General features: G+C 40.9%; 1 protein-coding gene across 3 annotated transcripts in view; it reads right to left on the bottom strand.

Annotated features, from left to right (window-relative positions):
- ZNF608 (zinc finger protein 608) overlaps window positions 1–24800 on the bottom strand; it is a 107459-nt gene that overhangs the window by 80279 nt on the left and 2380 nt on the right. The window contains exon 2 of one of the 3 annotated variants that reach the window (XM_006081084.3): window positions 22474–23568. The exons of 1 other annotated variant lie outside the window; for it this stretch is intronic. In XM_006081084.3, the coding sequence (XP_006081146.1) occupies window positions 22474–23382 (909 nt within the window). In that variant the 5' untranslated portion in view covers window positions 23383–23568. Of the gene's footprint in view, window positions 1–22473; window positions 23569–24800 lie in introns of those variants that run through there. One more of the 3 variants, XM_006081087.2, reaches the window with a different exon arrangement.

Raw genomic sequence — 24800 nt, 5'->3', positions numbered from 1 at the left:
TGCATGCTTCCTGCACTCCCAAACACTTCCTCCTGCCTCCACGACAATTATCTACGTGCTACTAAACCAGAGGGCTAACTAAGCAAAGCCATGGCTCATTTTTACTACTTACGCAGTTCACTGTGCAGGAAGGCTCTGCTCTAGGAGTCTAGGAAACACGAGTACGGGTATTTGCCTGGCTGTAAATATTCCTAAGGCTGGAGCTGCAAATCATTAGTCCTTCCTGCTCCACCTCCCATTTGACCAAGTACACTAATTAACCACCTGCAAAACACTTAATGCAGTCACGGTTAAAGCAATACTGTGGTGATTTTCTATAAAGCACCTTAAGGAAAAAAAAACACACCAGGAAATTCTAATAACCATTCCTAACATCTGCCTTTGAGGGAGAGAAAGCAAAAAGAGACATCTTCAAATGAGCCATGTGAAGCTTTGTCTAAATGCACACAAAGAAGCCACAGAAGTAGAGAATCATAATGCGGTAGGGAACCTGGGACTGGGTGTTTGGGAAAGGAAAAAAATTAAGAACTCTTCAAGTGATTCAGATGCACAGCTCTGATTAAGTAACAATGCGTTAGCCTGGCCGGTGTTGCTCAGTGGTTGAGCATTGGCCTATGAACCAAGAGGTCATGGTTCTATTCCCAGTCAGGGCACATGCCCAGGTTGTGGGCTGGATCCCCAGTAGGGGGTGTGCAGGAGGCAGTGGATCAATGTTGATGTTTCTCTTTCATCAATGTTTCTATCTCTCTCTCTCTTCCTTCCTCTCTGTCTAAAAATCAAGAAAACATATTTTTAAAAAAGAAAGACAATGCTTTAGATTAAGGGTTCAAGGATTTTGGATATTGAGTCAAAAGTTATTTATACTGAAATGTAACCCCAAAAGCCAGTAAGACGGGGTGGGGGGGACGTCAGGCCCACATGCCCTATAAGGTCTACAAAGTCATTTTGTCTGGACCTGCCAAGGCATTAGGGGTGAGTTAATTAAATGTTTGACCAAATATAGCAGGCTAATTTTTAAGCTTATAATGTTGTATGGCCCTCAAATGATGTTATCAATCTCCAAATGGCCCTTAGAAAAAGGTTCTCCACCCCTGCAGTAAGATGAAAATTATACTCACCTTCAAGTTGAAAAACTATACAGTCAACTACCATAAATGTCGTACAAGAAAAAAATAATTAAATAATCTTGGAGAAAAGTCTTTCTACACCAATACAAAATGTAGGAGCCATAAAAATAAATGAATTATAAACCTAACTACACAATTTAAGATACCTGCCTGGGGGAGGGGGGGAGAAACTAGTATAAACAGAATCAAAATCAAAATAAAGAGAGGAAAATATCATGAGCACATGGAAAATATTTGCAAAACATGAAAAAAAGTGTATTTAATTATATACACTAAAATATTTTAAAATCAGTAAGAAATGGCCAACAACTCACTAGAAAATTAGAGGTTAGAAACTGTCAATATGTAGGAAAATACAGTGGCTTGTTAACATGAAATGGGCAAATTAAAATGATGAACAACTATCAGATTATCACAGATTAAAGTCAAAAAATTATAATTCACAGTATTAGATTATAGGCATACAGGCAATTCAGTTGAGAATTCAACTGATGAAAGCAAGTTGGGGACAATTAAATTTTGAAATGCATTCAAAATGAAATCCACCAAAATATTTTGTAGCTGAAAAAGACTGGAAAAAACCTAAATGTTATTAGTAGAGGATCAGTTAAATTATGGAATCAAAGGTAGAAAGGTAACATATGATACCCAAAACATACAGTTATGGAGAAAGAACAAGGTGCAGATGTTTCTCTCCTTTGCTCTGATCTGTGTAGCAATACAAGAAACATAAGTATATATGCTTGAACATATGGAGACTATTTCAAGAAATACATACAAACTGTTAAAAGTAGTGGGCTCTGGGGAGCAGGTCTAAGAGGGAAGTAAAATCTACTTTCCATTATATAATATTTTAGTACAATTTAAACTTTTATCGATTTATGTACTGCTTTTAAAATTTCTTTTAAGTCTAGTAAAAACTATTCTAATCAATGCAACTAGTTTCTCAGGACTCTAAAGCAGTCTCCAAAGTAGGAGGCATGTTAAATTCTCAGGGAGTATACAAGAGCTCCAATGGGGAGCATTAGAAGGGGGAGTTTCTATTTATACTATCTCATCATTTTAAATTTCTGTTGTTCACACTAGTAATCAACTGCATCAATACAATTGAGGGTGTGTGCACACACAATTAGTGACCCCTGGAAAACATTCATTCTAGGAAAGTAATAGCCTCTTTTTGATGTCTTCTGAGCAAGGTACTATTTTGTCTTTAAAAAAAACTGAATATTTATGATCTTGCACCTGAAATCAGTTGATATAATTCACACAAGATAACACCTCCATCTCCCTTAACCACTTAGAGACCAGAATAATCAAAAGACCTGAGGGACAGAGCCAGAAGTGAAGCTCAGGGTAGGTCCCACACACTGAGATCCCCCTGGGACACAGTCACAGCCTGGCTCTCTGCGGCTCAAAACTCCCCAACTCTCCCACCTCTGCGTCTTACTTGGTTCTTCAGAGTTCCCTGAAGCCTGGCCTCATGCTCCTTCTTGGACTACATCTCCTAGACCTCTCCTCTCACCCACCCTCTTTCAGCTTTGGCCACCCTGATGTCTTCTCAAACACACCAAACACACTCCCTCCTCCAGGTGTGGACACAGATCTGGCTCCTCTGCACTGCACAGTCATGCACGCATACGACATTTCAGTCAACAGAGAACCGCATATACAACAGTGGACCCATACGGTTATAATGAAGCTGAAAAATTCCTGTCGCCTAGTGACATCATTGTAGCCAACCTAACATCATAGCACAATGCGCTATGTGTTTGTGATGATGCTGGTGTAAACAAACCTCCTGCCCTGCCAGGCGTATGAAAGTACAGCGCGTGCGATTACAGTAGGGAGGGATAGCATCTAGGCTTGTCCAAGTGCACTCGGTGATGCTCGCACAACAATGAAATTGCCTGATGAGGCATTCTCAGAACATATCCCCGCTGTTAAGCGGCACATGACTGATGAGCAGGTCCCTACTCAAACATAAACAAAGATAAACTCTCCTTTCCCGCCATCCCCCTCTACCTCCTCCTGCTTGATTCTCCCTCACAGCACTTTACAGCAACCAAAACGTATTTATTTGTCCAGAATAAACTAGAATATAAGTGTCACGAGAGCAGAGACTCTGCTTACTATTGTATCTCCAGGACCCAGCCTCCGGGCCTATAATCAGCATTCCAAAAATATGTGCTGAGTGAACAAATGAATAAAGGGATGAATGAAAGCATAAACTGAGACCTGCACTGACACACACCCTCCTTTCTAATATGTCTATTGTGAGAACACAAAATAGTCAAAGCTGTCTACACTGTAGGAGGAGGCAGGGAATAAATGAAGAAATGGATACTTAATTGTTGTCCACAATATCTGTATTACAAAGAATCCCTTAACATCGCAGCTATATCCTAAACATAAATGATAAAAATGAAGACTTCTTAATTTTTCCACCACAAAACCTACCAACTGCCCTGCGTCTGTACATATTTTCTGACTTTCCAATGGAGAGCCTGCCCCAGCTCCAGAGGCCCACGGAGCTCCCCCCTACCCTACCCCTCTCTCTCTGGTATGTGCAACTTTTTCCCCTTGCCTGTATCATTCCCATCAGCATATAAACAGGCTATTATTAGAGGATCCTACTTTTAAAAATGATATAGATACTTCCTGACCTCATGTTGTCCCTTATAGAAAAAGTATGTTAGCCATCATTTTCCATGTTCCTCACCTCCCAGTAAAATTCAAGCACTCGGATCAGACTTTGATTGCCCCCATCCCCACCTCTCACCCCAGGACCCCTGGTGTTAAGATCAACAACAATAGTCATCCTTCCAAAGTCAACAGTCTTCTGCGTCTCATCTTAACCTGACTTTTAGAGGCATTTGACACATTTGATCACACCCTCCTTGCTAAAATTTCTTCACTTGCTTTCCGGAAACACCAGACTGCCTGGGGCTATTTCCTCCACAGTGGACTCAATGCTGGTGCCCACCACGGCTCCCTGGCTCAGCCCTGGGTCCCCTTCTGTTCTAATACTCTCCAGCCCCAAACTCTGAAGCCCACTTTCCCCAATCTATGCTTCCAGCACTGGCCATCCCATTGGGCATCATCACCTGGCAGACATGGGGTGCATTAAAAATGTTTTCCAACTCTTGATCCCACCCACCTCCAAATTTCTAGACTTTATCCTTAATTCTCATTCTCTCACAACTCCATATCCAAGTCCTGTCCTCATTACCTTAGACCAGCGGTTCTCAACCTGTGGGTCGAGACCCCTTTGGCGGTCGAACGACCCTTTCACAGGGGTCACCTAAGACCATCCTGCATATCAGATATTTACATTACGATTCATAACAGTAGCAACATTACAGTTATGAAGTAGCAACGAAAATAATTTTATGGTTGGGTCACAACATGAGGAACTGTATTTAAAGGGCCAGAACGTTGAGAACCACTGCCTTAGACAATCTAAGCACTTCTCACCAATTTCATGATGACAACAAAAATTCATCCTCTCACTGGAACTACTGAAAAGGTCTTGTAACGAACTGATTTCCCTATTTCTCTTCTTGCCTCTCTATAATCAATTCTCCACACAGCAGTCAAGAGCAAGTTTTCAGAAACAAATCCAATCATGTCACTCCCTTGCTCAAAATTCTGTAAAGGTTTTTCATCATCCTCAAACTAAAATCTTTACCACGGCCTACAAGGCCATGCATAATCTGGCCTGCACCCAACTCCCAATCCAATCTGCACACGGTTTGTCCAGAACACATTCCATGTGTGTTATCTGGATGGATTTAACAGCAAGTGCAGTCAGCCAAGAGGGAGACTAAGAAGCATGTCCAGAAAAAAGTGCAAACATCCAATCAATCAAGAATCCAGGCTTTGGTTCCCCTCAAGTCAGTTGTTCAATCTGGTGGTTGTTTTTTCTCTCCCATCTCAAGTTTATACTTGACACAGCTCTCTACTCTATAATTGGGCCTCAAAACCACAGCTACATCAGACCTTGCCTCAACCCTATCTCTTACAGTACACCCAGCCCCTAGTGCCAAAGGTCTTAAAGAAAAGTCAACACAAGTTCTCAACAAGTAGGCAAATCTTCTACTCTGTGTTCCAGCGAACCTCTTCTCCACTGTGCCCTAAGATGTGCCAAGATTTCCAACAGAAAGAATACACAACCGTGTGCTCTGTCAGCCCTCTCCTTAGCTCAAGTCAAGGTATCGGAGGAAATAAAAACTAGCACTGGCGTATAAAAGTACAGCATGTGTGATTACAGTAGTGAGGGATAGCATCTAGGTTTGTCCAAGTGCACTCAGTGATGCTCGCACAAACTGGGGAATTCTGGCCTGCTGTGAACTGAGAGGAGGTGAGAGGTACACTGAAAGTGTATCACACCCATTATCTTTCTGACCTGTGTCCTTGAAATTCCACCTGGACCTTGTACATGTGCACGCACAGAATCTTTTTCAGCAATACACATTGCTATTATTTCTATTCAAATCAAATGATTCAGGTATCTTAGAAATGTGCAGCGGAAGACAAGACCACTTATATCAGTGGTTCTCAACCTTCCTAATGCTGCAACCCTTTAATACAGTTCCTCATGTTGTGGTGACCCTCAATTTCATTGTTACAAATTGAACATAATTAAAGCACAGTGATTAATCACAAAAACAATATGTAATTATATATGTGTTTTCCGATGGTCTTAGGCGACCCCTGTGAAAGGGTCGTTCGACCCCCAAAGGGATCGCGGCCCACAGGTTGAGAACCGCTAGCTTATATAAATGTGCATGTATATACTATATATTATATAACATATATGTATTAACAAATAAGGAAAATAGAAATGTACGACAATAATACTACTCTCAAGTCTAACTCACCCATAACTTGATGGCAGTGTCAATCCTCAGGGTTTCATTTGCCTATTGAACCTCACTCCTTGCATTAGTTATAAAAGTACCTTAAAATATCCACTGTAAAATCAGAAGGAAAAAAAAATAGCCATGTCAGACCCTGTTTCAACCTCATCACTTACACCTTGTTGCCAGTTTCAAAGATCGTAAGAAACATCTACAGAAAAGAGTCTCTCCAAAACCAGCTTTACAAAGAACCAGCTTTTGGGGTAGAAGAGGTGTGATTTAAGACACCATAAAAGCTCTCTTGCCTCTCCCCCACCAGATAGTCCCCACATTTGAGCTCCATTCTTGGACCTTTAAAAGTCTTTCTTCAAATCACCATGAGGATCATTCAAAGGATTGCTAATGGAGGGCAAAGATCTTGATAAATGGAGAAAAATTGGGCTCTAAGCAGATAGGGACATATCAGAAGGTAAAAGAAAGATATTTTTAAAAAGGAACTCACCCAAGGGGATCACAGCAAAGATCACCTCTGCTCACCTTTGATCATCTCAAAGATCTACACTTACTCCTCCTCAGGGAGCACCTTCTCTTGGCCTAGATTTCACAGGTTTTCCACAATCTGAAAATCATTAGCCCAGTACAGCTGGCCTGCTGCTTTAAGCTCATTCCTTGTGCCATTTTAAAATTCTGAGGACTCAAGAATCAAATATTAAAGCAATGGATATATGGCAAATATAACACATATAAGTTGAACCCATTTCTCTACATTTTCTGAATACATATTATGAAATGTATTTACATATAAATATTAGGCATTTCTCATTCCTGTGCAAGAAATGTGGCCATTTGCTTGCCCTGTAAGTCACGATGCCATAAACCCCAGGTGTTCTACTAGAATAAAGCAGATCTTATCAACAGCCCCACGGTCTAGCCTTCTCCTGTCCAGGATACCTTATTCTTCTTCCCTCATTCTCTCCTTATAAGTCTAGGTAATAAAGGGTGTCCCAAAATTCACGCAAGATTTGAATTTTGCGTGAGCATTAACAACAACAACAACAAAAAATAAAAGCCTAATTTTACTTGGTTTATTGAGTCAGATTCGAATATCTGTTGCCCTTTGATTTCAATCCCTTCAATTTGATAAGCATTACCAAGTACCAATTATGGCCCAGGAGCAGGGACAATGAAGACCAATGAAGACCACGGCTTTGCGTATGTGCCAGTAAAGCTGTGGAGGCCATTTACCCGATGTGCTATTCCATACATAACCCTATACTGTATACTTTATGAATCAATAAAAAATTTACTATTTTTAATTATAAACCTGTGTTCTCTATCAAAATTACTTCTTGCGTGAATTTTGGGACACCCTTTACAAATAAATTGCACCATAAAGCCCTATTAGTCTACCAACTTCAAAGCTAATTTATTGGCCCACGATTTAGGGCAGTGGTGTCCCCATCTAAAACAGAAGAGGGGTCAATTTCTATCCTGTTAAGCTCTGATTTGCACAGGAGGCAACCAGCAGAAGGTCTGGGTAGCTTTAAAAGCATCAGCTCCGATCATTGTATTCATTCCAGCATAGCCATCAAATGAAAGAACTGTGAAGAATAGATTGATGCTGAAAAGTAGGCTGGTCCTTCGACAGCACTAATCACCATCTAACCTCCCCTTTCTGCAAGCTGACTCCCTCTTTGAGCTTCACAGCTGCAGCTTCAAAACAGCAGGCCTCAGAGAGGCCCACAGCTAGGGGACAGGAGCCAAGGCCTGAGCAGAGTGGTACTCCCCAGGGTCTGATGAGGTAACTGCCACTGCTCTAACCAACAATAGCAGCTGACAGGGAAGTGGCAACTTCTTAACACGTTGGAGAGGAAACCTATTTTGAGCCCAGAAAAAGCCAAATCACTTTAAACAGACATACTAAATCATTAAACAGTAAAAACCACTTCTCTTTTTGGTCCTATCTGTTCATGTGGACCCGTGGAATAGATTCTGCAAGCTTGTCCTTGACTGCTACATATTATCGGTGATGTGCAACCCATGTGCTGCAAGAATTTTTAAAACCTACTATACCTAACTATTTAGTCAGGGCACTGACGTCTTTTCCCTTAGATTGTCAAATAAAAGAGTGACAACAGCCAACACGACAATAACTATCCGGTGTAAATAAATCAAAATTATATTTTTATTTTTGTCAGATTGGCAAAACATTTTTTTGGTGTGCCACAGAATTTTAGTAATTAGTTTATGTGTGCCACGAGACAAAAAAGGTTGAATATTGCACAAACACACACACACACACACACACACACACACACACACACACACATATTTAAGTATATTTAAGTATATATGTCTATATAAATACATAACATACAAATATTCTATATTTAGTGACTTGTAGTTACTTTTCATTCTTTTTTTTGTTTAGTTGTTGTTTCCCGCACTCCCTCAAAGGGTACTTTGAAATCTTTCCAGTTTTTACAATTAAACCTAACCATCTGGACTGAAATCTTCACATTCACCAAATTAGTCACAGATTTTGTGGGTAAGCTGAGAAAGTAAATGCTATGCTCAGTGCTAGGATTTAAACCACATCTACCACAGCAAAACACTCTCTCTCCAATAATCTCCCCAATTATGCACGCACATTCAGCTCCAATAACATGGAGGCAACTACACATCTCTGCACGGAGTGTTTGTACAGTTAGTGTCACTCTTTAGATCCCGAAGTGAGTTGTAACAGATCCAAAATGCAATTCTTCAAAAACCTTTCAGAATTTATTTTACAGACAAAAGGTAAAACAGTATCTATTTTCCCACCACCATTTGACTTCCAATGTGTGCTCACCAAATCCAGAGGACATTTGAAGATATCTCTATCTATGTATTGAGCACCAGTAAAAATGTCATTTGAATACACTGGGCATTTTCTAGATTTTTTAAGTACAAAAGTCTTCGAACCTCTTCACATTTCACCATAAGTGTCATGTTTAAGATTCAATATGCTTAGAGAGCTGCAATCCTACATGGACAGTGATATTGTGTTGTCATCTAATCACCAGTAAATAGCAGTAGATATTATGGAACAGCCATCTGTCTAAAACTGGACAGGATTATCTGCTGGAAGTTAATCCCGCAGCTGTACCAACTCCAGGTAAGTGGAAAACACTAGTTCTTACAAGGTAATAATGCACATGAATGTATAGCAGGCGTATGGGTTCATATGCTAGTCTTCCAAGGGAGACTTGAACTAAGCCTTTAAGATGAATTTTGGGACACCCTATACTAGACTTGGGTGTAAGCAGGTTCACAAAAATCATTTTCAAAGCATTTTTAAAAGTTAACATTTTTCCTTTCACACTTTATGTGAGTAACAAAAAGCATCCACTTAAATGGTACCCATAGAGAGGTTAGAGGGGAAGAACCAGACACAAGGAGAAGCCTTGTTAGTAAGCAGAAAGCTCCCCACCAATTCCCCCATGCTTTATATACACATGAACAGGACTAAACTCACTGAAATACATAGTATGTTTAGAAGGTTTTTTTAAACCCTCGGAAGCATTCACATTGTGGAAACACTGACAATTTGATAAAAAAACAAGACAAAACAAAACAAAAACTTTCCTTCCCAGGGGGATTAAAACTGTAATGAGATTTCAAGCTTGCAAAGGCTCTAAGCTGTCACAAATATTAACATGAGTATGTTTTTTATCTTGACACTTCTGTTTCAGTTTGCTAAGTAAACCTAGGTTGAACACATATTAACAGGCAAACACCCAAATAAATCAAATTTAGGTCAGCAGTGGCAGGGATTTACATCTTTGGTAAAACATGTGTGTGTTTTTTCATGATCTTTTAAAAATGTATTTACACAAATTTAGTCGACTTAATGACTATAAAAGTCATAAATTTTATGAGATTTAAAAGTTTGACATTTTAAAAATTATGTTGGATGCTCACAGAAGTAAAATCAAGTCTCCTCCCTAATATATAAAATATTAATTAAAAAGCATTTGAACAACAGCACATCAAAAAGTTGCTAATTTGACAAGGCTGAATCCATTTAGACCTAAATCTTTACACCCTTTTTGTTTCCCCATTCTTTTTACCCTCCTGTTCCTCACCATCACCACCACCCCCCAAAAAAGAGAGATATGTAAAGTGAAAATGAAGCTATCAGCCATAATTTAGTCTCAAAAATCAAGCCATTTCAAAAGGACCATATCAAAGTAGCAGTACCCAGAATTTAGTAAGGAGAAAAACAAATGAGATCATGTTAAGACAATTTAACATACTTTAACATTCAATTTATCTAATAAGTATCAAGCAACAAACAAGTAATTTTAAGGAATGGGCTTTGCTTTTCCATGGCCAAACAGAATACAAAGGCATCATGGAGAAACAACAGTTGTAAGTATCCTGAGTCACCATTAGAGTGACAGTTTATACACAAAAGAGCACTTTGAGATAAAGGGTTTCACTCCCAAGATTAATGTAAAAATAAAAACTAAGTTGGGGAGCGTTCAAATGATACTTCTGGAAAACAACACTTTACTAGTGATTTCCTTACCAGTGGTTCTCAACCTGTGGGTCGCGACCCCTTTGGCGGTCGAACGACCCTTTCACAGGGGTCGCCTAAGACCATCCTGCATATCAGATATTTACATTACGATTCATAACAGTAGCAACATTACAGTTATGAAGTAGCAACGAAAATAATTTTATGGTTGGGTCACAACATGAGGAACTGTATTTAAAGGGCCAGAAGGTTGAGAACCACTGCCTTAAACCTATTATTCACAAAAGGATTAGAACGATGGACTACAGCTACAATGGGAACAAATGCCAGGACTCTGGTCTTCTGTTAGATACAATGCAGTCCTTAAAAAAAAGGGCATCCTGAAATTCTGGCTGCCAGGCAACTGCACTCCCCTCCCCTCCCCCATCCTCACTGCCATACCACTTCACTGCCTTTGCCGGAGAGTTCCTCTCTGTTCAGTACCATGGCCCCTAACTAATGAAGTAGTGGGGAATTTCCATAAAGGGCCCCAAGTATTCAAGAAGTTGTCTACCCCCTTTCCCACACACCTTCTGTCTACTTTTTACTCCCTACCTCCACCACCATCACCACCACCTCCACCACCACTATTCCCAGTCATTTGAACAAACAGGAAAATTCAACAGTAGCCATTGTCCTTCTCTCAGTGGGAAGAACCTTGAATTTTATCCTCCTGACCAAGCAGCAAAGAAATGACAACCTGCCTCCGCCTTCCTCCCTTCTCTCTTTGTAGCTTAAGAAGTACACTTGGCCTGGCAGTTCTCACCATTAAACCATTCATTCCTTCTCCTTTTGTGAAAAAAATGGGTAAAACAACTGAGCATGATCACAAAACATAACACTGGGCATTCAATTCCTATACCTACGACCTCTTTCTTTCACCTCCTGGTCCATAGGATTTGGTGACGGAATAAATCTTAATCTATAAACAAATGGTTTGCTTTACAATTAAACTATTCATTCCTTTTTTTTTTTTAACTGCTTGGCAGCTACCCAACCCAAAGACTTCTAGGTTCTTCCATTATTTAGTGCTCCCAATGGTTAAAAGGCAATAAGCTCATTTGGAGTTTATAAAACTATGCACCATCAACAAAAGCATGTAATGCTTCCAAGATGCACAGTGGCTTCTACTCACACAATGGGGCGCTGTGTGCAGTCTCCCCCAAAACAAAAATGCCCAGCCCCAATTAAGCGCCCTGGGGGCCTTCAAAGCAGTTATGCTAAGTTGCAAATACAGCAAGATCCACTTGAACTCCAACTGTCTTGTGTGATTTTCCTCCCAAGGTAGGAAAAAAGCCTGGGCAGACTGACCTCATTAAAGGGTAATTAGTGAACCCGGGGACTTGAGGGGCCAGCACAATTGTGCCTATTGTGAGCATTTCACTATGGGCAACTATTTCCTTTTTTTTTTTTTATAACCTAGGAGGTCCCTACAATCTTAAAAGGCCCACACTTAAAATTTTAAAAGATTTCAATCTGGCTATTTTTACTACCAGTCCAGAGGAAGAGGAAAGGAAGCAGTACAAAGAGCACTCCTATATCTTTTTGAAACAATAGCTAAAAGTTCTCAAATAAAATAATTTAAATTTTATACCATATATATATATCTATACCTATATAGATATAGATATATAGGTATATATAATAATTTAAAATAAATTTGTTTTAAATAAAGTGAAATAAATGGTCCACCTCTGGGTTACAGAGATTGAAAACAACACATTAAAAAAGACAATAAATCAACCATAGAGCTTTTATGATTGTATATGACAATGATGTTGAAAGAAAAAACACCAATTGATCTGTTTACATGTGAAGGTGTTATTTAGAAACTAATACAAAGTAATGTGATCAACATAACCACTTTACCACTTTACCTGCACACCTCTTTAAAGCCCATTCTTACTGTTGATATCAATCTGCCAAGATGCTGAGGACAGAACGTTACTATAAAATGCACCAGTAAATTTGGCTGTTTACATTCTTTACCTTAAAAGGAACACCTTTCTACAAATAATGCACCACAGACAACTGCTTTGGTACTAAAATTCGCCAGTACATGAGAAAGCAGTTTTTAAGGCAAGTAATAAAATTAAGCTAAACTTCAGGTGAATCAATATCTTTGTTTAAAAAAAATATATTGTAAAGGAGGAAACAGAGTTGGGGTAATGACCTCCCTCAAAGTTGAACCAGTTCCAACACCCAGAGCCCAGAGCATTCTCCTCATAGTGGATTATGTAAAGTCACAGGAAGCCATGGACTATGCCTACTGCAGCCCTAACATTCCAACAGCTTCCAGAGGGCTTGCTCTACCCGGCATGGTCAGATCTAGGCACATTTATTATTTTTCAGAGAGGGAGAGGGAGAGAGAGATAGAAACATCAATGATGAGAGTGAATCATTGACCGGCTGCCTCCTGCACGCCCCCTACTGGGGATCAAGCCCACAACCCAGGCATGTACCCTTGACTGGAATCAAACCCAGGACCCTTCAGTCCGTAGGCCAACACTCTATCCACTGAGCCAAACCAGCCAGGGCTAGGCACATTTAAAGCCCATTGTGACATCTTTAATACGGTGCTGCCCTTGTATTTGTTAAGCCAATTTTAACCACCCAATTTATTTATTTGGCTTTATAGCTTTTGAATATCAATGAAATAATTTAAAGGTGTGTAACAAGTCTTTTATGCTTTGGCCAAAAATACTTAAGCTATATTTAGAAGTGAATTTGTGTGTATTTGTGTTCCATTAAAACACTGCACTAGGACCCTTCCATTCAACTTGGGCAAACATCCCTGTTTTGTTTATTTTAGAAATACTACAAAATTTATTTGTTTAACTTAAACATATGTAATACATTTTGAGAAATCTTGAAAAGATGGAAAAGGCTTATTAAGAGATGGGGAGGACCCCACCCTAGTTGCTGTGTGTGTGTGTGTGTGTGTGTGTACATACATTCCCAGTATTCAGGGCTTTGAGGAAAAAATACAAGTCCTGGAAGTCATACCACACAATTGGAAACACTTCCTCTTAAAGTAATCCAAAGGCTCAAAAAATAAATATTCAAGAGCATTAATTTGTTTCTAGATGTGTGCGTGCAAGTAAAACAGCAGTCATAATGTGGAAATTTCAGTCACATTTTGCAACTAATTGGAAGCAGATTAGAATTCCGCCTCAAGGGAACGTTGTCAAACTAGAAGCTGGAGCAAATGAAGAAAGAGGTAAGGGCGTCGTGAAGAGCTGACAGATTTACAGCGCTCGGGGCTATTAACGGGTCCAGGGAGGGAAGGAGGGCGCGTCCCCGGCTGCGCTGCGCGCCCCCGCTGCCCCCACAGGGAGCGCGCAGCCGGCGCGGGCACGAGCGGACCACGCCCCCGGGGCCCGCGGTCCCATCTGCTCCAGCCCGGAAACAATAAACCGGGCCTTCCGAAGGGACCAGAGGTCCTGATAAGATAAACCTGCAGACTGATAAACTGGAGCACGCAAGAGTCAGAGGGAGAGGTTTCTTTATTTCCGCAGTGGGGGAGGGGAGAGCAAAAGAAAGCAGATTGTGGAGGCTAATACAGCAATGGAGTAATGGAAACAGCTGCTCGCTTTCTACTTCAATGTCTGGCATCTGCTGCGGCATCACGGGAAAGGCTGGTGGAGGATTTGGGCAAGGAATGCAAATGCAGACAATTGGCCAAATGGAGTTTGATGCGGAAAAAGCTCCATTGCTCTGCTTTCAAATCATGTTGTTCCCTTTGGGGCGCAGAAGTGAACAATATTACTGACTCAGATTCCACCTTCAAAGCAGTTGCAGGGTTTGGGAATGTGAATCGCTTTTCAATCAGTTACTTAAGATGTGAAACAATATAAAGGGATAAAGCCTTGTGGTTGGAGCGGCCTCCATTTGTCAAAGTGATAGGCTCATCTTCCAGAGATCTTCACGGAAAAGTTACATGAAGTACTTTTCTGTATGCTTCACTTACTTTGAAAAAAATTTTTCCTTTAAATCACCACCGCTTACTTCTGAACTGGCTCAAGGGACAATTTCTATTTGTTGTGCTTATTTTCTCCTTGGCTGCAAAGATTCATTTCTAATTTCATCTCCATCACAAAAGAATTGGCAAAGAACTAAAACGCAGAAACACATAACTGAAGTGCTGCTGTGCTAGTCATAAGCCTATAATAAAGCACAGATTTGATAGCATTATCCATGTACTGTGGTGAACCACACACAAATAAACAGTTCTCCATGAAGAATGAAAACCCGAGGCTTCAACCCTTCCAATTCAAACATTATTGTTGCTTTTAACATGAGCCATCCATAAAATCAGCCAAGGAGGTGACAGGAAATCCAAAAGCAAGCTGGTCTGGCTTGCACACACTTTGCCAAAAAAAAAAAAAAAGAAAGAAAAGAAAAGTTAGGAGATGCTTTCCAACTCATCCCAATGATGTTCTCAGGGAAGAATGGGTAACACTGGAAAATCTAGGCATAGAACAAATGACACTTTTAAACCAAGTGAATTCAAACAAATGGTGGATGTAGCGACCAAAAAGACTACAGCCCTTCAGAATGGGGAAGGCTTGCTAAACTAACTACCAACAACTTAGATGTGACCTTTGCACCTTCAGTGACTAATGTGAAAGACAAAAAGGTGTAGCTAAGGCAGCCCAAGGGCCAGATGTGCTTTCCCAAGAAACCAACCAGGATTTTTCTTTAATCAAAAGGACGAACAATGACTTCTAGGAGTTTATGAAAGTGTGACCAATAGGAACTTTGTCGTCTGTTGCTAATTGAAGCTTATAAAAGAGTCCATTTCTTAAAACGTACTACAAACACTTTTTTTTTAATTCACTGCCACATGACAAAAACCAGAATCAAGTTGACTGGTAGAAGATCAGTGCAACCAAAGACCGAGCTATTATTTCAAACTGTCAGGGGAAGGCAGTAAAATTGCTACCAGGTCTCCTTAAGTTACCCTTCAATAAAAAGAAGCCATCAGGGAAATAAGAGGAAAAGAAAACACATCAAAACCTTAAAAGTCCCTTTAAGTAAAATTATACGTCTGTGGCACCATGCCATCTGCTCTCCGGTTAACATAATAAGCCAATTCCACAACCTAAATATCTGCTTTCTAAAATCATTATGTACAACACACAATATAATCAATATATTTTTAAACTGTAAAAGCTACATTCATCTGGCATTATTGGAATATGCCTAAATGTCCCTGTAGGCACATTTTTCTTAAGGTGCTAGCTGACAATGAGGATTCCCAGGAGGCAAAAAAGCTCAGTGGTTGAGCTAGAATGTCACAGTGAATAATAATCAAACTAGGGAGGGGGTGGGGATGAGAAAGAAGAGAGTAGCTTTGAAAAATCAGCAATAGTATGTATTCATCCCTCCAAACCCATTTGTTCTAACTGAAATACCCATTCCCTTTGAGTTCTCTTTTAGCTTCACTGGGAAGGAGGGGGGAGTGGGGAAGGAAGCCTTCTGAATAGCAGATGAGTATTATGTAGTTCAGGGCCTACTGACCTATCAAAATATAAGAAGTATTTGCTTTGTAATCACTTCAGTTCTTCTGGCAAAACGGAAAGGTAGTTCTAACCAAAATTTAGAAGATAATACATATCTCAGCTTTAAGAGCAATGTGCCCATCTTACCCTCTGGAATGTCCTTAGACCTCTCCAAATAACATTGCAAACCACCCAACTGCTGGTCAATTGAAGAGCTTAACATCCTTTCATTCAGTTGCAAAAACTTTGTTCCAGTTGCCAAAACCTTTATCTTAAATTAAAAAGACCTTGCAAGAGAGAGCAAGCAGTCCCTAGCGAAACTTCAGCTGGGAGAGAGACCTGAACACCAGTGGACCCACTTACCCTGCAGCAGAGTAAAATTAACAGGGACATTAAAAAAAAAGAATCCCATACTAGCTCAATACTCTCAATTCGCTCACAATCCCACATCTATACATGCAATTCGACAACATTTATACACACATACCTATGCAATACCAGGGTTACAGGGCACCAGTGTGATCCCTATGTTCGTCTATAATGATGACTTAAATCATTCTTGTTCTCTTTCCCTATCTATAACCTTAAATGTACAGATTAAGAGGGAATTATTTATTGACAACAATCCTAGTGAAGAAAGGTTATTTCCACTATGATGTTGCTAGGAAGGATAGCCCATCATTCCTTAGTTCTGGCTTCCATGTTCTACAAGAATGTTAAGAATAAGGAATTTAGGAATAAACTGTTTAGTATTCAAGCAAAACCCTCGATGTTCCTGACAAGTTCAGAGTGCCGGCAATCAAAACTATGTTGTGCTACAGTAATTACTATGAAAAAACTTCCAGTGCTCAATACTGAAGAACAGAATAGCATGATCCCTCCACCTCTTCTACACCTCCAGAGTGTGTTCAACACGGCAATTATCTCCGTTCAAGAAGCAGAGTTTAAACTGCATTGAAACTCAATTATACCCATGACTTTTTAAACATACACTTCAAAAGGCAGGTTTCATCACATTCAAATCACTGAGCAAAATCTTTTCCCCCACTTATAAAAAATGGATTTTATCTCTCTCCCATGAGACATCTTCAAGTTTAAAAATTATTTCTTTTTAGCTTTTGGGTCCACTTTTTTTGCTTTATTAAAGTAGAGGGATGACTGTGAATGATGTAAGACAAAGACAGACCCCATCTGATAAAGACAGAAGCGCAGCTCTCCCAAATGTCACTATCGCCCAGCCTAGAGGTGCCACCATTTAAAAAACCAGATCACACACTTGTTAACAAAAAACACATTACTTTGCTACTTTTAAGAATGCAGGGGAACTAGGAGTAGTAGATTTATGATTTAAGTGCTTGTGGCTAAAATAGCTTTCCAATTATCAAGGGCCTCTTAGGAAGAGCAAGAATGCATTATGTGTTAATGACCACAACCAGGGGTCCCTTCTCCACTCTTTTGTCAGAACCGGAGCAGATCCTCCCCGCAGCTTCACCATTAACATGTCTGTTTCCTGTCAGCCCACTCAGAGATAATGTCATTTATCTCAGGGAGGCACAAGCCCAGTTATTAGCTTCTATAAAAGACCTCAAACAAAGGCCGGATAATGTTTTACCCAGGGCTCTTACGAAAAACCAGAACCCAAAAGCCTCCCACCTAAAAATCAAGGACTCAGAAGTTCGCATCCTTAAAAAAATAGATCCCTCGTTACCAACAATCCTAGACTACAGCTCTTAAGGAGCGTAAGGTCTCCATATAGTAAACACCAGTCCCCTGCCCTATCACCTACAATTAGATTAACCGATAAATGCCAACCAGAGTTGGCCTGTGAGAGCCTTTGCTCCCCTTGCCTCCAGGGAGCAAATTGACAGAATAATTCAGGTACTGACTAAACAGTCAGATCTTTGAAGAACTGACCTCTCGTTGTGATTGCCTGCAGGAACTGAATAACCATTAGAAAGTGTTCAATGGCTGGGCTTCTGGAAATCTTTTAAATAAAAGTGGAACTGGTTAGAATAAATGTAGAAACATGTGTTTTCACAGTGTTGCTCATATTACTGCAATTTCAAGTTTCTATGAAGTACCAGGTGAACTTTTTTAAATTAAAAAAAACAGACACAGTCAAAATTGGAGCAAATCTCAACCATTCAATCCTTGTTTTTCATGCTGAAAACGAAGAACAGATGGTACTTTCCATGTTGTTTGAATCTGGTTATTGAACACCTCTGTGGTTAGGGAGATTTCTGCTTAGCACTTTCGGCATACATTTCATTTACTAACTATAAAATGCTGCTTAGGAAAAATAAGTCTTTATAACACTCTAATTAAAACCATCTTGCAGCCAAGCAATTTCACTTGAAGAGCATTCTTAACCTCCTGACATCTGGACAATCAATTCCTCTCCCCACCCCAACCCCCAAACACACACCTTTTTTACAGACTATTTGCAAAGTTATTAAAGTTGCTAAGCATTATTTATCTCCTTTTAGCACAAACTTGATCAGTTGGAGGATTTTTTAAATCTCTCCAGCAAACCCAGCAGCTTTCAAATACTATGCTCAGAACTCAGCGGTGTGCCCAAGTCATACACATTCTCCAAGCTGCATGGGTTCTCACAGAAGACTTCCTTGGGGAAAGGGCAGCCCCCCTGCACCCACCTCCAAAACCCTGTTACCCTCCGAGGAAGCCCAAAGAAAAGTAAGGAGATGGATCAATGCTGATTGGGAGCCACCCTTAGTTACCAACGTTTTTAACAGCTAACTCCCTTGTGTAGCTTTCAAAACAGTTTGCTGTCTGACAACAATGGACTTTGTTCTTTAATTATAGCAAGTGACCTTTCTGCCCTTTTATTTCACAGTAGATAAACTGCACTCTCTAAGCAGAATTTGTAGGGGGCACTATATACGGGGGAAGAAACATATCATCCACAAAACTCATTAATCAAAACATGTTCTTAAACTGCTCACACTCACTTAGAAAATGTGCCAGAAATCCCTAGTGAAGTGTTAAAAGGCCTCTGCAAGAGAATAAAATACAATGAATGATATCCTTTATAGACAGGTCCATTTGTAGACACCACCTTTAGGCTGTTAAGGACCAGCTTAGTGAAAGCAGTATGATATTGGAGAATGAATCTCCTTTCTGAATATGTACTGAGTAGTCAGACCCCTAAGGCACAACCGTAAGATCTCCTTTGCATTTCATGTCTATTTAAGTTATCAGTTGTTTTTAAGAAATCGGCTAGGTATTTTTGAATTTTCCAGCGATGAAATAAAACCATGTAACACTAACCATTTAGCCCAGCTGAAGGCCTGTGTCTGATAAGTCAAAACTGCTAAGACAGCTAAGGAGGATATATGCACAAGAGCCTCCACACAGGCTATTATGCTTCAAAAGAAAGGCGGGGGAAGGTGGAGAAGCAGGTTTTAACAACCAAAAGCCAACACGTCAAATCTACTTATTCAGACATGTCACTGGTGGCTTAACCACAAAATGGGCTATAGAAATAGAGCTCAAACATCTTAGAATTATGGCATGTTTTGATTTTGTTCACGTATTAAGGGAGTGGCGACTTTTACAACATACTTGTGGTTTCCACATAAAGGAGTAGAACACTCATTGATTTAATTAGATTTCATAAGGTCCAATTTATCATGTTTTACATGACTTTGTGTAGTGAAGAAACAGAATAAACACACCAAAAATAGACATTTAAGCATGCTGTGAAATTAACCGGTGACAGCCAGCCTTATGAATCTCCTGTGAACCAGGAAGAAAACACACACACACACACACTCACACACACATCCTACACCCCTTTGGTTTTCACATTTGGCCCATCCTGAGCCATATCTGATTGCTGAAAATTAGGCACTTACATTTCCCAAACCCACATAATCAAGCAAGATTGAAATTAAAATGTACCAAATGTCAAAAAAAAAACAAAAACCGACTCAAAGATGCCTCAGTGTTGAAATATTTTTGTCAGGTGACACTTGTCCTACTAATCTTTACTTCCTAAATAGGTATCCTCCTATCATTAGAAAGTGTTTTCTAAATTGAAGTGTAATTTACACAACCACAAGTCAGTGGGATTAGCAGTTAGTTCCCTCGGTGGCATCTGTGCAAGGGAGTGACAGATCTGAGTGCCAAGGGTGAGAGCGTGCTTCAGAGAAGCCTTTCCGGGGTGGGGTGGGGTCGGGGTGGGGAGGGAAGCCTGATGGAACAGTGTCCCTGAGCCAACGTCCCGGCTTGACAGAGAATGGCCAACACTGTGGGATTCCTGCCCCTCCGAGCCATCCCTGAAGTGCCCCTGTGCGCCAACACCAGTGACTTCGTTGGCAGTGGAGTGAATCTAAATGCACTGAGCCCTCTCCCCTCCTCCACCCCAGGCCCATCATGACTTGTTTGCTCTTCATTTATGTAATTCACATGATCACATTTATACCATTCTGACTGAAGATGAGTTACATGGATATGAATAATTTAATTCTTCCATTCTTCGTCCAGTTTCCTCTGTGGCTGGAAAGTGAAAAGAACACAAAAACTGGAGAAGCGACCCCACGCTCTAATCTCAGTTGCCATGACAGCAGCCTTTGAGATACTGAAATGTTCCGATTGCCAGCTAAACAAAATTGTTGAATGTGAACATTTGGCTGGAAGATTAAAAGGCTAAGGGGAATGCAAAAGGGCAGTACCTCCCACATTCCACGCAGCAGTGAATCCAATCAAACGGCTCTGACTCCTTAACCACAGCCATTGTGAGCACTGGATTAGGGCAATTCATCTAGATAGTTAGAGCAGATTAGAACTGCAATTTGCAGACTATTGGCAACAAAAGTAAATGCCCTACTGTACTAAGTAATAAGAAGACTTCAGAACGCCTTTTAGCAGAAGGTATGCAAAACTACACATTTAAACATAAGAATTAAAACCTGAGTTTTAAAAAATCCCATCGAAAGTCATCAACATAAAATGCTGTCTGACCAAGGGGACAGGAATAAAAAAAGGGGTTCAGAGGATTTTTGTGATTTTGGCATTATCTACACCTTCATCAACTTCTAAAGTCATCAAATCAAAACTTTATTCCTGTACTCCAACTTGAATCTTGACCACACGAACACAGGCGTACAAAGGTTTAAGTAGAGAGCAGCGAATCACTGTACACAAAAATAATTATCCAAAGACATCTTACAATTCTGAGCAAGTTAGAAATAGCAAAAATCAAATTATTTAATGAGCATACTTCCAAACAACCATGCCACAAACCACATGATATGAATTTTGCTTCTGCAAGGCACAACCTGTAGACTTAATCTCAAGATTAGTTGCATAGAAACATCACTCACACCCCCAGCTCACTCCCAACCTGCCCAGTGGACAGAGCACCTTCAGTCCTGAGACATTACTCAATGCACAACAATCACCAGACCAGTAAGTCACAGGCCTCCAGCACCAAGCAGCAGAACACTGGGCAGTTTCTCAAAGGCGGTGTGTAACTAGACTTAAAGACAATGACAAAGATGGGCGGAAGGGTCCATATTGCCTAAGTCCACCATCCAAACTGCTCAAACGCAACACATAATTCTAGTCTCCTTTGGCTATGTTAGCACATTTCAGGAGCACCAATCTACCAAATCTATTTCACTTTTTTTTTTTAAACCAACCTTTCAGCTCCCTGGTCAAACTACAAATCTTAAATCTCCAGCTAAAAACTGGGCGAGGGAAGAAGGGTAGAGTCCTACCTAGCGGCAACCAAAACCATCCCAGTCTTTCTACACGGTTATGAAACCAATGACCCAAGGACATCAAGGTTGGGTTTTAATTCAGGACCAATAAAAGCAACCCATCCAAGGATGAGATCCTTTGACTTTCTGGTGAAAGTGACCAACGAAAAAAAAATAAATGGATTGTGGGTGGAGTGTAAATTAGCATCCTTGACATACCTCTCCAGGGAGGGACCATGAACCCTGCACCTAAGGACACATTACCAGAAATACCAGGCCATGTAAATTAAAACAGAACACGGTTCTCCTTAGGGGAGAAACCAGGACAAGAGTCAAGTGGGTACATGCACAGGTTTTCTATTAAAAGCACACCACGACTGGCTGGCTGGCCGGGAGGCTTCTGCAGGGCAAAAGGTACTTAGAACACCCAGCCCTCCCACCTGGGGACCCAAACACTAGCACCACAAGCAGCAGCAGCAGCAGCAGCAGCAGCAGCAGAAGCAAGAGCTAAACACTGCACCCAAGTAAGCTCCCCCACACCGAATGGTAAGGGAGAGGATGCACGTAATAGAAATCTCACAAGGAACCAAAAGCACAAATAAGAAGTGCAAGGCACACAGAGGCACACCCCTCACACACACCCACACAGAGGCACACAAAGAGGAAAGTGGGAGATCGAGGAAGGCGACTTTATCCTACCTTCTCCGTTTTCAGTTTCTTGATTCGCCTGTGGTTCTCCTCCTCCTCCTCTTCCTTCTTTACCAACATACAGTTTCCCATGAGCCCTGAATCCGGGGCACTTTTGCTAACTTCCCCTGCAGCCACGCCGCTGCCACTCCCAGCGCCCCCGCAGTGGAAGGGGCTCGCGCCACCTCCATTGCTCTTGGCCCCAAAGCCATAGAGGTGCCCCCCAGAAGGGGCCTGGCCGCCACTGCCATTCTGGTGGCCCTGCAGCAGGTCGTGCTTGTCCTTCCTGGATTTCCCCGCATCCTTATCCCGCTTGGCGCCTCGGCTGCTCTGGCTTTTACCTGGTTTCTCCTCTTTGCTTTTCCCGCAGGAGGCCGCCCCCGCGGTGACAGCGGAGGTGCCGGTGCCGGTACTATTGCTGTTTGGGTTGCCGCCGCCGCCGCCGCCGCTCACACTTTGACCCAGCGCTGAATTCATGCCAGTTGCCTCTCCAGGGCGCCCTTGGACTTCCTGCCTCTTGCCAGTGCTGCTGATCTCGGGAATCCCATACAAGGCAGCAGAAGGCAGAGATTTATTAGCATCCTTAGAAGTTTTACTCCTTTTCACTTTTGATTTGCTGGTCTCTTTGTGTGAATTCCCCTGGGGAGCAGAGGGCTGAACAGAAGCAAATTTTAGGCCATCAGCTAAGGCTGCAGTAGCACCGGCCCCACCGGAGGCCAGACCTCCACAGTCCTTCGAGTTGCTACTGCTAGTGGTATTGGTGGAATTATTCATCTCAAATTTCTGTCTGTCCTTCTCCAAATCAGCGTCCAAATCAATTATTAAATTTCCAACCCCGATTTCCCAATCATCACCACTGTCATAAGTATCAACCGTATTTGGATCCACACCTTTTCCTGCAGTAGAAATGTTCACTGACATCCTGAAGATGAGCTCTCTAGAATAAAAATCCGATGAACTTTCCTTTGGAGATGAGGGGACATTCGTTTAGCTCCGCTGGGCTTTCTCTTAGGGGAAAAAAAAAAATCTTCTAATCTTCCTCTTCTTTTTCCTGCCCCAGGAATGTGTCCAGGGATTTTACACCCTTCAGTCCAGGTCCACCTTTTCCTGTGAAGGGGGGAAAAGTCGAATATTTCTTGTCTGGGTGTTACCAGAAAAAAAAAGGATTAATACTGGGGGAGTCGGTAAGGGGTACAGGGAAGGATGGAGAGTAAAGTGGCTCATGTATTGTCTCCACAGTCCAATATCAGGTATAAAGGAAAATAACCAAACCCCAAAAACATACCCACGACAGTAAGCATCTTACAGTAGCTAAAAAAGAAAGTCCCTTTAGCAACAACACAAACAAAATCACTTTTTCAAAGGCATTAAATTATCTTAAGGATCTGAGTCAATTCCAGGTTAAAAAAAAAAAAAGGAAAGAAAAGAGCTTAAGAATTTTTTTTCTAGCACATACAAGTGATATCTCAACCCCAGACACACAGCACGAACACTCAGACAAGAGGGAGGAACACGGTTTTAAACATCCCTAAGCATGTCCTAGATCTTGCAATTTAAAAGAGCAGACCCTGGAAGTTCTCTGAGGTTAGTTTCAGAATGATGTTGCTCTATTTTCCTTATTTCTAATTTTATTATTTCTTTTTACAAACTGGGCATTCTGGTTTTTGTTCCCAGTAAGGAACAGAAAAAAACAACCAATAATCCGCACCCCCCCCATACACAGCCCCTCCCCTCCTATCCTTTCTTCCCCAACAGTTTATACAATTTTATTTTTGAAATACACACAACATGTCTTTAAGAGCATTTCTCTATAGAAAAGACAGTGTTAAAGAAAAAGTGAAATATCTGCCTTTCGATTAAAAAAAATACATCTAAACAATTCTACCACAGTCCCAAGTCACAGACTTGCTCAATCTGTTAAATATGGTGCTACTGACTGTACAGGGAACCTGATTAAGACATACACTTTAAGTGATCTGCGCCAAGGTGGCCTCAATGACCGCAAATGAGTGTGTGTTTGACAAAGATCAGTTAAAACGGTTTTTAAAGGGATCAGCCCCTTTTTAACAGTTGATTGTCAAGAAAAATAAATAAATATACATACACACACAGACATTGCTTACCTTTAATCCTTTATCATTTTTTAATTAGGCCAGCAAATCAAAATGCCTTTCCCACTCCACTCGGCAAACAAGCTTGTGCCTCATTTTACTTAAACACCAAATGATCAAGAAGGAAGAAACCAAACAACACATCTCAGCCAGAATAATCACTCGATAACATTATTCCACCTCCCCACCCCCCCTTTTGGCAAACGGATCAGGAGTCCTTTTCTCCTT

This window comes from Myotis lucifugus, unplaced genomic scaffold, assembly GCF_000147115.1.
Source record: "Myotis lucifugus unplaced genomic scaffold, Myoluc2.0 scaffold_0, whole genome shotgun sequence".
Taxonomy (NCBI): domain Eukaryota; kingdom Metazoa; phylum Chordata; class Mammalia; order Chiroptera; family Vespertilionidae; genus Myotis; species Myotis lucifugus.
The sequence above is the reverse complement of the archived record's forward strand: the minus strand, read 5'-3'. Positions and strand labels throughout refer to the sequence as shown.